General features: G+C 41.3%; 1 protein-coding gene across 26 annotated transcripts in view; it reads left to right on the forward strand.

Annotated features, from left to right (window-relative positions):
* The window catches only part of MAGI2 (membrane associated guanylate kinase, WW and PDZ domain containing 2), a 616,514-nt gene that overhangs the window by 515,152 nt on the left and 86,390 nt on the right, over window positions 1-14,972 (forward strand). For 25 of the 26 annotated variants that reach the window (XM_053406400.1, XM_053406403.1, XM_053406409.1 and 22 more), the window contains 2 exons: window positions 2,077-2,108; window positions 3,991-4,180. In XM_053406400.1, coding sequence (XP_053262375.1) covers window positions 2,077-2,108; window positions 3,991-4,180 — 222 coding nt within the window. The remainder of the gene's footprint in view (window positions 1-2,076; window positions 2,109-3,990; window positions 4,181-14,972) is intronic. The other variant, XM_053406401.1, reaches the window with a different exon arrangement.

Below are 14,972 nucleotides of genomic sequence, written 5' to 3' on the forward strand. Positions count from 1 at the left end.
TCTTGGATCATGGAATCCCACACAGCATCCGAGTGGGTCCTAGGCAGTCACCCCATATCCTATAATGACAGAGCTGCAACAAAAATGGTGCCACCAACACGCAAAAAAGGAAATATCAGGTACCCCGCCCCCCCCCCAAAAAAAGCCTAAGAAGGAAGGAAAAAATACCCAAGCAGTCCCAGAAACACTCAGTGACATTGAATATTGAGTGACTGAGGACGGAGGGAGGATGAAGAATACTGTATTATAGGTGGAAAAACAGTAGAAAGAAACATTCCATTGTCTAGATAGGTCACTTCCTGGCTCACACTGGGAAACTATTTTAAAATGTCACTATGGATGGTAGAAATGACTGGTCATAAATATCGGTGGAAAATTCACAGATTTTAATGTAGCTGTGAGTCTGCACACACACACACACACACACACACACACACACCAGCAATCCATAATGGAGCGAAAACCCAAAATGGGCAGGGGACTCAAAACAGGCCAGTAAGAACTGCACATGCTCAGTGAGTGTGGAATGCTAACAGACTGCTGGATGGGTGGGCATGGAGTGAAGTCAGGGGAACCATCATCTATCTATAGATTTATTGCGGCCATTGGCCCATATCGAAAACAATACATCAAAATTTATCCATAAACAATACAATTTAAACAGTATCAGGGGAACCATCAGTAGAAGGATTCCACACTGTCCCGTTTTGCTTCAAGGCCCAACTTCTTACTCTTAACATTTAGATCAAGTGTAGACATCTTTAGTGTATTGATTAAATATCACAGCAGAGGCTTGGATCCTAACTGTTCATTCTGTGAACAGAAGGTGCTTTCCTACACAAATCCCCAACACCACGCTTACATAGACTTCTGCTGCTCACAGAAAGGTCCCCTAGGTGAACTTAATTCTCCTTCCAGGAACGAGCACACTGTCTGTTAATGGAGCAAAACTTCCAGTCCAAGTCATAGTTCCCATAACATACTAGAAAGAATTAAATTTATCAAGGCATTGTTTTCTAGTAACACAAATCCTGAAAAGGGGGGGGGGGGACTTAGGTGGAATCTATACCTATATAAAAAAAACATTCTGAAAATGCTTCTTTTTTAAAAAGCGTTTTAAAAAATACATTGAATTTTCCATAAGGCTCACCATCGTCATCTAGTGTCACATTGTATATTGCACTTTAAACACCCTTAAAATGTTTTATTTGCAGCCGTATAGCTGAGTCCACAGTCTTTGGACAAATGTTTCTGGACCTTCAAAAATAAGTATGCGTAAAGTCAGACACTTTTCCATGAAAAAAGCCTTCCACTTTTCATGTACTTACTGCCTGAAACTTGTTTTTAACATAGAAGCCACATATAAAGCAATGCTTTTCAATGTGTTCTGTTACCAAAGTAAATAACAACAGGTCTTTTCTTTATTCATTTTATAACCTCCCTAAAACATTTAGATATATTCGTATCAATATTAATTATCAATATATTGCTCGTTCCATTCTCCAATAAACAAGCCATATTTCTACAAGTTGAGTTTGAAGTTTTTGATGTTCATAAGAAGATAAGAAGTTTATTAGGAGAAGGAATAATTGCAGGATTATTTATGCAGAAAAAAATGACTTATTCCTTGATTTATTTGGCAGTGTTGCTTAATGACATAATTTAAATATAATGTAATATGTTTTATGTTATAGTCAAGTATTGTAGCTATTCTGAGTTGTCAGCTGTGTTCAGTGGTACTCTGCTGAGTACCTTGAAATCCACTCTCTAGATCCCAGTACAACTTGAGCAAGCAGTGAATTGAATTTTGGAAAATTGTGCCTGACCATGCTCTTTCTAAAGATAATGTCAAATGTATTTTTGACTCCACTGAATTGAAGTTAAGGTGACCTTGGATGTTCAGATTAATCTCCTAGGCACTTCCTATCTCCCGTCAGGGAATATTGTATGCTCTCATCAACATTAATAAAAATTACAGATTTGAACAAACAACAAAGAGGTCTATTGTTGTCCAATCTGCATAATAAAAATAAAACAAAGATGCACTGATGTTTTCTTTTCTTTTCCTTTCTTTAGGATTCTTTTCACCATGGAAGACTCCAAAACCTGTAAGTTTTCTTCTCAAAGTCTTTGCATTATGACATGTGATTATGTGCTAGTTATTGCTTTTGAGTGCATTCAGTTTCAGTGGGAGAGAATTAACTGGGTGCTTCAAGTGGCAGTCCTATAGCCCAAGTGCCATTCCCTCAGCGAAGAGGGAGGTCCATGAATGGGATGCCACCTGTGATACCAGAGCCCCCACCCCGGCTCTAAAACAGAGGATTCCCAGGCTTGTGCTGCTGGGGGCAGTCATGTATATTCAGGACCCAAAGCCTTGTTACTCTTCCCAACACATCCACAAAATTTCCCTGAAAATCTCCCTCCCATTATAGCTACTGAGTGGGAACATCAAATTAACATCAGTTAAGATTGAGAACAATACTATTTACTTTAGCTGGATTGTGTATCATGTGGTTATTTATCAGAATGCCTTTCTAACCATAAACACCTGGAAAGAAACCCCATAGGACTGGATGGGGCTTCCTTTTGAAAGCATATGCTTAAGATCAATCAGCACATCTTACCTCTTCAGCATTTTATACCGTACTCATTTCAAGCAAGTTTGCCTTATGATTGCAGAGTGGTCACAACGTGGAAGTAAGCCTTTTTGAATTTAGTGGGGATTACCTACGGAACAGCATTCTTAGGATTATATTGTGACCTTTGTTCCTGTGTTTTGACCTGGAACCACTGTGCTTCCTGTGCTTCAAACTTCTCTGCAAAAACAGCCAGCTAATTAGTATTTCTTCCTAACATCTAATCCTCCTTGCTTCCACCAGTCTGTTCAGCATAATTCACAAAGCATTTCTCAATAGGATTAGCCAAAGGTAAGTAGATTATATTAGATCCTGGCTGCCTTGTGGCCTGGCTGCAGGCAGGTATTTGTTATCTAAGCTAGGCAACAACATTTCAGACCTGCGGGGAAAACTCGAGCCAAGGAGGTTCAGGGCAGAACCCCATTTTCAGCCAAAGGGCCATGTTCTCCTCTTGGGCAACCTTCTGAAGGCCAGGCAACACACATGGGCTAAGGCCAGCCAGAGGCCAAATAGCAACAATGGCGGTGTCAGGAGGGTAGTTTGTGGCTCTGCCCCACCACACTGGCCACTATTGGGAAAAGGGAAGCAGAATGAGAGAGAGAATGAGAAATGAAAGCCTATCAGCTGGCAGCGGCTCCATCCCTGTCTTCAACGTGTTGACAAAGACCTCCAAGCATTTCTGATGTGTCAACTAAGCACAGGCCTCCTATAGAATATTCAACAGTCAATAGTCTAGCTACTTTTCACATGGTGAATGCAACATATTTCTCTTGTATTTCTCTCGAAGGGAATAACAGAAATGGCAAAAGGAGTAAAATTATTTATATTCTTCACTGAGGAATGTGGCCCTCATGGTGGAAAAGCTTCCCCACTCCTGTTTTACATAGTACTAGCTGCCATGTACTCTGCAAATACACCAAATCCTGCTTTTGGAGACTCTTGATGGGGAGGCCAGGGAAAGAGAACCAACCCAAGCTGCTTCAGCCAGCTACAGATGAAATTCCTCAGCAAATCAAAGCCCAAATCCCCACTGATGCAAAACACGCTTCTTTTAAAAAAGTGCTGATGGCTGTGGCATTGCTGACTGAGACCACAGGACAAAGATAAAATACAAACCGTGCTTTACCTTGTAATAATCACATTCATTATTGATAAAATGCTCAAGGCTGCAAACCTATACATATGTACTTGAGCATGAGCCCGTGAAACCCAACGGGGCTGATTTCTGAGTAGGTACAGAATGCAAGCTATGAAGCGCGTGGGCATTGTACAGTTTTGTATAAACAAGACGTCGCCCTCGCCTGCAGGTGTTCAGTCTAAACCTTTGTTTTCTGCTGTCTGTTATTTATTATAGATGATGGAACGATGGGAGAATCAAGGCAGTCCACAGACGAGTTTATCTGCTCCAGCTGTCCCACAGAACATCCCCTTTCCGCCTGCCCTTCACAGGAGTTCTTTTCCTGATTCAACAGAGGCCTTTGACCCAAGGAAACCTGACCCATATGAGCTGTATGAGAAATCACGAGCTATTTATGAAAGTAGGCGTAAGTGACAAATATGGTCCCCCTCCTCAGAGCACTCGGAAACTTTAAACATTGCCTTATACACATTCCAAAGTTGGCACAGTGGCACTGCTGGCCATAACTCAAAACAAACCAAATAATCCAATTAGTGTAGATATTACAAAAAAACACTGCCACAAGTGCCTTCATACATTTATCCTAAATTTGCCTCCATTTGAGAGTGTCTTCTATCTATGTCTCTACTGATTAATTGCAATATAAATAGACGGGAGCTCTGCAAAAGCCATAACTGCTTTTGGTTGGTGCCTGTAATCATTTGCTTGCGTGTAAATTGGCATTTTGTTTAGGTTACCTGCTCTGACTCTCCCACCCAACAGTGCAGAACAATGAATGTCAAGTTATTTTTACAATGCAACCTTTGTTATATTTCACAATGAAAGTGCTTGAAAACTTACATCTATTTTCCCTGGTGTATTTGCAGTCCTCTCAGAATGCTGTATTGAAAATAAGACCTGCACGTTTTTATGGATATTATAAAGTGTCTTCCAGCATCTTACAGTAGGGTGTCATATTTATAGCTGCTGGTCTCCCAGGACCAAATTAGATGAAACAATGGCTGAGTCAGGATGAAGGAAATGAGCAAATGAGGAAGTTCTTGTGGATGGGGGAGCTTTGTGGGTGCGAAAGAGAGGCCTATACAAAGAGCTTTCTGCTTGAATAGGAAGTCATATTCTCACTCCTTTATGTGTGTGTGTGAGAGACAGACAGAGTGTTATTTGGACATAGTGCTAAACTGTGGCTTAGTGTTATGCCTGAATGTACTCATAGTCTTGTTCATACTTAGGGCTCCTGGTGTTTGCCTCCTATGAGGAAGCGCACAGCTTCCTCAGACACCGCATTACACAAGACTACACTACTGTACGGGACGCGGGTGGCGCGGTGGGTTAAACCACAGAGCCTAGGACTTGCCGATCAGAAGGTCATCGGTTCGAATCCCCGCGACGGGGTGAGCTCCCGTTGCTCGCTCCCTGTTCCTGCCAACCTAGCAGTTTGCAAGTAGATAATAGGTACCGCTCCAGCAGGAAGGTAAACGGTGTTTTCGTGCACTGCTCTGGTTTGCCAGAAGCGGCATACTCATGTTGGCCACATGACCCGGAAGCTGTATACCGGCTCCATCAGCCAGTAAAGCGAGATGAGCGCCGCAACCCCAGAGTCGGCAATTACTGGACCTAATGGTTAGGGGTCCCTTTACCTTTACACTACTGTACAAGAGATTCTCCCAACATTACAGTAAATACATTAGCTATAATCTTTGTGGGCTTCAGCCATGGTGTTTCTCAGAATTACCTTCATTTGGGCCTGTTTACAAATGTGGACCAAGAAACCTGGAATGGAATTAGTAATGACCCTATTCAAACCCATTTTTGGAAAACAAGCTTGGATTGATTTTTTACTTGCCTTTTCCCCTTGGTACATCTATTGCTTTAGTGGCAGAATGTGGATGTGGTGCTGAAAGGTTATTCCCCAGCGAACTCCCTTCTGGGAATGGTTGTCAGAAGGAGTGACGGGAGGACCTGCAATTAGCAAGCACTTTTTGAAACTCAGCATCTTTGCTTAAAAGATACTTGACTTGATCTAACACTTTAAAGACAGGGCAGTCCTTTTCCCAATAATTGCTCCCCATATGGGAGTCGCTCAACAGTAAATGAAATATTTTCACAGAGTCTTGCACTTGTTATTCAGCAGGGAGGCTCTTGAATAAAACTACTATAGACAGTGTCGAAAAGTGCAGAGTAAAGATTAACTTCTATCTGGTTAATAAAAAAAAGTCTTGAGAGATAAAGAAGAATTAAAGAAGGCATCAATCAGTAGAAGAGATTATAACATGGGTAGGCAACTAAGGCCAGATCCGGCCCAATCACCTTCTAAATCTGGCCCACGGATGGTCCGGGCATCAGCGTGTCTTTACATGAGTAGAATGTGCCCTTTTATTTAAAATGTATCTCTGGGTTATTTGTAGGGCATAGCCCCCCCAAAAAATATAGTCCTGTCCCCCACAAGGTCTGAGGGACAGTGGACCGGCCCCCTGCTGAAAAAGTTTGCTGACCCCTGGATTATAATCTTCAGCCTGGGACAAAGAATATATTTTCAGAGGATTACCTAATATCAAGTAATTTGTAAGGGTCATATATAATTCATATTTTGGCCTAAATGTCATTCCGAACCTTCAAGTTAAGCAAAAGTTAAAGTTAAGTAAGTTTTGAACCTTGTAGCCTATACTGTTACAGTGGATCCCAAATGTTCCTGTATACCTGAAAGAACATCTGCACCCCCATCGTTTAGCCCGGAAACTGAGACCCAGTTCCGAGGGTCTTTTGGTGGTTTCCTCAATGGGAGAAGTGAAATTACAGGGAACCAGGCAGAGGGCCTTCTCAATAGTGGCCACCGCCCTGTGGGACGCCCTCCCAGCAGATGTCAAACAGATAAGCAACTACACAAATTTCTGAAGACATCTGAAGGCAGCCTGGTATCAGGAAGTTTTCAATGTTTGATGTTTGCTGTATTTTTATTATGTTGGAAGCCCATACAGAGTGGCTGGGGCAAATCAGTTTGACATCTGATAGCAGGGCTTTCCACTGGGTGGGCACCACTGGTTCCCTGTAAGTTCAGTTCTTGCAGTGAGGGAACTGCCAGAAGACTTTTGGAACTGGACCTCTGTGTCCAGGGATGGAGATGCTCATTCAGGTCTACAGTACCAAAGCCATTTAGGGCTTTAAAGGCCAGTACCAACACTTTGGTGAGCTTACAGAGGCTGCTCACCAATATAATTTTGCTTCATCTGGAAATGAAACAACCTTAACCTCCTTCGTTAAAATTTATGCAATTCACACACCTGACTTCTTGTCAGTCTGCTCATAACACTAACATGACTGTTTGAGTGGATTGTGATTCATTTTAGGAATGAGTAGCAAATTCTCTCTGGAGACCATTGACCCTCCTTATAGTGTTGGACTCCAACTCCCATCAGCCACAGCCAGCATGGTCAGGGATAGTGGGAGTTGTAGTCCAGCAACATCTGGAGGGCCACAGATTCCCCACTATGGCATAGTCGAAGCAAACTGTTTAGCACAAAAAAATCAAAATGTTGTGTGTTATTGTGCTCATGTCCTGCTTACAGGCTCCCCATAGGCATCTAGTTAATCCCCGAGAGAACAAAATGCTGGACTAGATGGACCGTGGATCTGAACAAGCAGGGCTTTATGTTATTGTATAATAAAGGAAGCATTAAGAACAAACACAAACATTGCAGAAAGCCTTAATCAAGGGTTCCATTGGCCAAGCAAGCCTTAAGACTACACCACCATATGCCCTTCTTCACATTGCTACATTGCATTGTTTCGATTTCTTGTGGCTGCGTTATATTGTCTTAATATATTAACTAGATTGCCTGTTTTATTGGGTGTAATTTGCTTCCTGAGCAAGACAATACAGAAAAGTGCCCTGGGAACATTCAACATCAATTTGAAACCCCAACCGGTTCGTGGTATGCTGCAGCAATTAGACTGGCAGGGGATCTGCGGAATAATTAGCCCAATATGTTGCATAACATCTTACGCCAGCAAAATTTCCACTTTGGATGTGAGCACCCTTTTCTCATGCAACTCTCTTATGCAAAGTTTCAGAACAGCCTTCTGCTAGCAGAAAGGGCTTTGCACCAGCAGAAGGGCAACATTGGGTGCAGTCTGATTTTAGTGATTCTCTTGAAATGTGCACCTGAGCTTGAGTGAATGCACCAAGGCTTTTTCATTCCTTTCCTCAACTTCATTTTCCCTTTAGGGTGCAATCCAAGGTGCTCTTTATACTGAGGAAATGGGAGGGTCATTATAAGCCTTGCTGCATTATTTCCTTGAATGTTGGCCAATGGAAGTTTCCTCTCACCCATATAGTCCTGTGGAAGAATGTTATAGCAGCCCATGGTCATCGTTAGCATATTTTTTTATGCTGATAGTGCTTAGATTCCAAGATTTTTCCCAGTGAGAGCAGAACATGCATCTTTCTAGTGAAATGAGCTGTATTGCTTGCTAAACTAAGGGAAATTCTAGAGGTGATATTAAATGAGCAAAAGAGGGTTTGGGGGAGAGTGGTTTTATTTTTCATTCGATTTTGCATAAAACGTACTTGAGATGCTACACCCGTCCTCCCTTCCTTCCCTCAGTTATTTTTCTGCTTTGAAAATTGGCTGCTGGATTTAAAGTGAGAGTTTCCCTGAAGCTTTCTATATTAAGACATCAATCATGCACCGAAGTATAAAGTTGTCAGAAATCCACAGAAAATTCTGAAGTACACAATGGAATATCCTTTGTGTTTTCCATAACACAAAACCATTAGGCAGTTTTGTGTTTCTGAGGTTACAGTGCTTGTGAGGTTACAATTTGTGTTTAATGTATGTATATACAAATACATATACATAATCAGAAGCACTTCAAATTGAAATCCAAGGCTGATGGGTGACATGCAAGTGCCATTAAACAGGAAAACAAGATGCTGCTGAAACTTAAAATGTGAACCATGAGATATTCAGCTTTAACTAAACACACACACACACACACACACACACACACACAAGAACTAAAAAATGTCACTCTAACAGCATAACCCTACATATGTCTACTCAGAAGTAAGTCCCACTGAGTTCAATAGCAATTACTCGCGGGTTAGTTGCTTATTATTGCAAATAATAATGCTTATTATTGCAAATCCTTGTAATGCTTGTTAGTGTGATGAAAGAAGCTACAAATAATCCTAAACTTCTGGGTAATATAAAAACCCAGTCAGAGAGAGTTTCTTACTTTGTGGTGTTGATTAGTATATACAAGGTTGCGAAAGATGTAAGACTCATTTCAAGTTTACTTGAAAGAGATCTCCTATACGCAGATTTCCCTAGTACGAAAAAGGGCAGAATTAATGACCCTAAACATTTACAGCCTGATATTTATTAATAGCTTTTTCTGTAAATGACTTGCTCCTGCATTTTAATGCATACTTCATACTTTCTGTCTTCGGATATAAAGCTGCAGGAGATAATTTGAGAATTAGTTAAGTATATATGCAATCAGGCAGATTGGCTGAAGAGCATCTGTAGTATATCTCTTTGAAGGAGAGTGTTAAATAAAGGAGAATGTTAAGTCATTACAGTGCTCCCCAAGCCCATTCTAGCCAAAAGGATGGACAGGACAACTTATGAGTTAGCAAGCAGAGTTACTCTATACATGTAAGCCCCACTGACTTCAATGAGACTTACTCCAAGGTAAGTGTGCATAGATTCCCTATGCACATTTACCTGTGCACTTCATAGAAGCGTCAGCGTCTGTGGAGGCACCAGGTGGTGGCAGAATTTACTGTGGCTGCCTAGCCTGTGGTTCAAAAGTCACCTGGCATCCACTACACTCATTATCAGCTACAGTTGAAATATAAGAAGTGTGAAATCCCTGCTTTGTCCCCTTTGTGGCATTTCTAAGAACCTAGGACCAGTTCAGAACCTCTGGAGGAATATATGGGGGGGGGTCGGTCTTCTTTGCCCTTATTGTGGAAGCTACACTCTCCTTCCAATCCCCATGGAGGAAGCAGCTACATGGTTTCCCATTGTATTGTCTGCTTCATAACAATCAAATTAGCACATATCATATGTATTTTGTCCGGTATGCTATAGGCAATTTGTGTGCAATATAATTAACAAGTTGCCCTTTACATATATCTCAAGGTGATTTACAAACATACCATTAAAAACAGCTAAAACAGTTTTTAAAATGGTCCAAAACACAATGATTTATTTTTACAAGAAGGTGATGAGAAGATACAAAGAAGTTAAAGGTAAAGCGATCCCTGACCATTTAGTCCAGTCGCGGACGATTCTGGGGTTGCTGCGCTCATCTTGCTTTACTGGCCGAGGGAGCTGGCGTTTGTCTGCAGACAGCTTCCGGGTCTTGTGGCCAGCATGACTAAGCCGCTTTTGGAGAACCAGAGCAGCACACAGAAATGCTCTTTACCTTCCCGCTGGAGCAGTGCCTATTTATCTGCTTGCACTTTGACGTGTTTTCAAACTGTTAGGTTGGCAGGAGCAGGGACTGAGCAACGGGAGCTCACCCTGTCACGGGGATTCAAACCACCAACCTTCTGATCCACAAGCCCTAGGCTCTGTGGTTTAGACCACAGTGCCACCCGCGTCCCTACAAAGAAGTTAGAGCTCTGATTAAAAATAAGGTTAAGAATATGTTCAGAAAATGGGCAATAAGTAAGCTTGCCAAATTAATCTCTCTTCCCCTCCTCATCTCTGTAGCTGCATTTTTACACACTTACTTACTGGTTTCAGCAAGGCCTGCCGAAACCCTGCCCTGAATGGAGAAGAATGTTACTATGGAATAGTTTTCCCCCATTGACAAGAGGGGGAATTGGAACTCTGTTTCCAAATTTAGTATTTCACACACTACTGTTTCCAGTGGACTAAATATAGGCTCTGGTCCCTCAGCTGCATGTTAGAGTGGCCACAATCTCTTTCTTGGCTATGAGTGTCAAGAGGAGCACCCATGTTATGTAACGTTTCCTGGCAGAATAACCATTATTTGCTTGGTGGGGGGCTCCTGTGAGCTACTATGGCAACTTTGCAGTCTGTGCATATCTGCCTCCCTCCCACCTCCCCAAAATGACATGCTAAAAAGTAATGTTTAGAGCGGCCTTTTTTTGTCAGCCATTTAGTAAAATTGCCTTCATTCTGGGGGGAAATCTAACTAGAGCTTCTTCCTGCCCACTTTTTAAAAGCACATTTAGATGTTGGATAATACAAAACATATTGTATATTTCTCAAACTATTCTGAGGAAATCATAGGCTAGGGAACTTGTGGCCATCGGTCTCATCCTGGCATGGCCAACAGTCAGGGACGGCGAGAGTTGTGATCCAGAAACCTTCAGTCCCACATCCCTGCCGTAAAGTACCGTATTTTTTGCACCATAACACTCACTTTTTTCCTCCTAGAAAGTAAGGGGAAATGTCTGTGCGTGTTATGGAGGAAATGCCTACGGGTGGCATGCCTACAGATTTTCCTCCTCTAAAAACTACGTGCGTGTTATGGTCAGGTGCGTGTTATAGAGCGAAAAATACGGTATCTTCAAGGATCATAAGCTATTGGTTCCATTTCCTGCACGCATACACACAAAATACATATTTACACTTCTTTCTCCAGATCTAGGAGATGTGATAGTTCATACATTTTGTGAATTTAAAATAGGAATTAACCCTCCTGGCATCACAGGGAATATGCATCAAATGGAGAGGAAAATGTAAGCAGCAAAGATTAAACTTTTCCCTGTGCGGCTCATCTTGGCAGAAAGAGTTACTTGTCATGGCAAAATGTTTTTGTTGGTTATAGAAGCTGACAATGTATCCAAAAGCATTTCCAGATGAGATTATGAAAATATCAGCATTAGAGAAAGTGCTGTGGATGAGAAGTGGTTTTGATTGCTGGCTGGCAAGGCGGCCCCAGAGGAGTTAGGCTAATAGAAAGTGTCAGCTCTGCGACTGAGGGCTGTATTAAAGACGTAGCAATCAGCTTCTCTTCAACCCGGCACACATTTACAAAAAGTTGCACAAGTTACATTTGCAGTTAGACAATTAGAAGGCTTTTATCTGAGAAGCGATGCAATGGGAATTTCACCGTGTAACTGAAGGAATGAAACATAAACCAGCCATCATAATTTATTATCTTCTAAAAGTACAGTCCTACAGCTGCAAGTCCCACTGTGTTCAGTGTAGCATTCATAGGAGTGAATCCTCACGGTGTATGTCTGTGTAGAAGTGTACCTAGGATGACAGTGTCCTGTGGCAAAGATTGGACTGATACTGGAAAGAAGGGGAAGGCAGGAGAGTTGGCTTCTTCTTCCTATGGATCTGAAGAGGCTCATCCGATAGGAGGAGAGGAACAAAGCAGCAGGGAGGTCAACGCAGTGCAGGCTTATCAGCAATGCCACTGCCAGGAAACTATAATAAATAATATAAAAAACTAGTGCTGTGTCTCCACCCCGCTGGGAAGCTGCTTCTACTCTGGATGTAGAATCCATTGATTGCCTTCTCTAGTCTTGATGTGTCATCCCTACAGTGCATCAGCTCCATTTGGTGGTTTGAACTTTCATGTGATCTGGCCTCTGATAGTTTTCTCATACCAGCAAGAACCTTCATTTCGGCACTGGTTGTGCTGGATCTAATAATACCATGTGGCCTGATTTCTTTATTTTTTTAAAAAAAAGAAATAATATAGGGAGATTTTTTTTCTGAAAAGGCTGAGCAAAATAGACCAACTCTGTAACAACTATTCAGTCATTTTTCTCCCAGATTTCATATTCTGTTTGTTTACAAAATATGCATATCGGGCAATAATCAATATAATAAGAAATGTTTTTCTCAGGGGGGGAAATTGCAACCAGAGATTTCTAGTTTAAATAGTAATTACTCAAACATTGCATTGTAGAACCACAACACTAGATATATTCCTTTCCATGGAAACAAAGCTGGAATGAATAATTTTATTGAAATATATATTGTCACACACAAGTAATTATTTGGAATACCTAACATGATCTACTGGACGATTATTATTCACCAAACTAATTGATTTGGGGGGGGATAGAAAAGAGGTATATGTAATTTCACTGAAGCTGGAACTGCAGAAAATCCCCAGATATGTAGCCACTGATTTCTCCAAAATCTATGATAGTTCCCAGCATATATGCTACACACCAATTCTAGATTGGGAACAGAAAGGCAAATGAATACACAAATTACAGACAACCTCACTTGGGGCAAGACAGGACATCATTATGCTCATGAAGCCATACATTGCCGTTCAATCAGCTAATCAAATTATGCCCACCTAATTTTGGACAAATGTTAAAAGTTGCTTCCTTGGAAGAGGGATCAACTGTAAAATAACTCTGGAACTGTAGCTCTGTGAGCGGAATACGGGTATATAGTTCCCAGGATTCTTTGGGGGAAGTCATGGCTGTTTGAAGTGGTATGATACTGCTTTAAATGTAGAGTGCAGATGGAGCATCAGTGAGTCTTGCCCCCCCCCACCCGCTCCACTGATGGTTAAGAGCAGTTCTAGAAACAGGGTTGTGCTGCATACATCAGTATTCCAGCAGTTTAAGTACTATAGCTTCCCCCAGAGCATGCTGGGAATTGTAGTATGCTGAGGTTGCCAGGGGTTCTCTGTCTAAAATCCCTAGCTTCCTGACAGAAGCACCATGTCCAGGTTTCCTTGGTGAGAGTGAAGACCAGACTTGACCAGTTTAAGAGCCAAGCTGGAAGACATCACTGAGTTTTTTTAAAATAAAAAAATAGCTGGGGGAGGAGCAATTTTCATCAGGAGTACAGTACACAAAGGGAAGATTTAACTTTACCCTTCCCAGATTATATCATTGAAAATCACCCCCAAAGCGAGTAAAGCATTTTTAAACAAAACTAATAGGGGGGCATTTCAGCCACTGATGAAAGGGTTAAACTGTTCCTCTGTGCATAGCAGTCCTGATGAAAATCTCCTTCCACTCCACATGTCGTTATCATCATCATCATCATCATCATTTTATTTGTATGCCGCCTTTCAACAATTAAAACAATGCTCAAGGCGGCTTACAATATGTCTGCTATTTTAATAATAATAATAATAATTAATAATAATAATGTTCTTCCATTCAGCATCATGACTAGTTTTGCCCTGAATTTGCAGTGTAAATCCAGGCTTGGTCAAACTGAAAACCCAAGAGAAATTGATCTATCTCTTCCACACTAGGCTAGATGTGGCCCCCAGCAACAGTTGCTTGAGCATTTGGAGATTTGTCCAGACTTGAACTGAGGGCTGTCACATATGAGATTCAGAAGTATTAAAGTGTCTGTGTTCATATGTTTTGGTTGTGCTGTAACTGTGCTAGCCAGAGTGCCTCCATTTCTGCACATAGCTCTTGCTTGTTCCTGGCTTTTGTTCCTCTTAACCCAGACGAGATCCCCACATATGTATGGGCAAACAGAGACTGTGTTTATGTTCAGAAGGACAAGTCTATACTTGCTTGTTCTGTTACTCAACCATCCAGGGATCAGGCTGTGCCCTGGGGCAGCTAATAACCAAGTTTTCCTGTAAATTTATAGTTCTATTTGTCAGGGTTTGGAGGGGTCTTTGGTGTTCAGTCTTCCATCACAGCTGGAAAAAATGAAATCCATGCTGTGCATCTCTGCAGAAGAGGTAGAAAAGAGCATGAATTTCTAATTCCTGCCATCTGCTTTTGTGACCAAGCAAGCTATAAACTGCCTGCACATTGTGAAACCTAATGAACATAGACACAACTTTGTACTTTTTATTTGCCTGACTAAAATAAAACGAGTAGATGTGTATAGGGTTGCATTGTAAATCTTATCAATGTCCCAAAATACCCTTTAACATATACATTAAGCAGGCCAAGCTTGTTTCATTTGAGGTATTTAACTTAATGCTGAAGACTGTCATTTGAAAAGAAAGTGTGGTATTTATTTATTTATTTTTATTTCTTTATTTACCAACTGCATGTTGATAACCAGCAACTAACATATCATTGAATTGAAGTTGCTTCTTAATTTGCTCTGTTTTCAACGAATGTATCTATACAGATGTGCTTCAGCTAAAACCAGACACAATAACGTGAGAAAAGTCTGTTCAAAGTTTAAATAAATAAAAAGCGTTTGCTATTTCATACTGAAGCAGAAAAAGCAGAACTGCATTTTTACATGTCTAGA

This window comes from Podarcis raffonei, chromosome 10 (genome assembly GCF_027172205.1).
Source record: "Podarcis raffonei isolate rPodRaf1 chromosome 10, rPodRaf1.pri, whole genome shotgun sequence".
In the NCBI taxonomy this organism is placed as follows: Eukaryota; Metazoa; Chordata; class Lepidosauria; order Squamata; family Lacertidae; genus Podarcis; species Podarcis raffonei.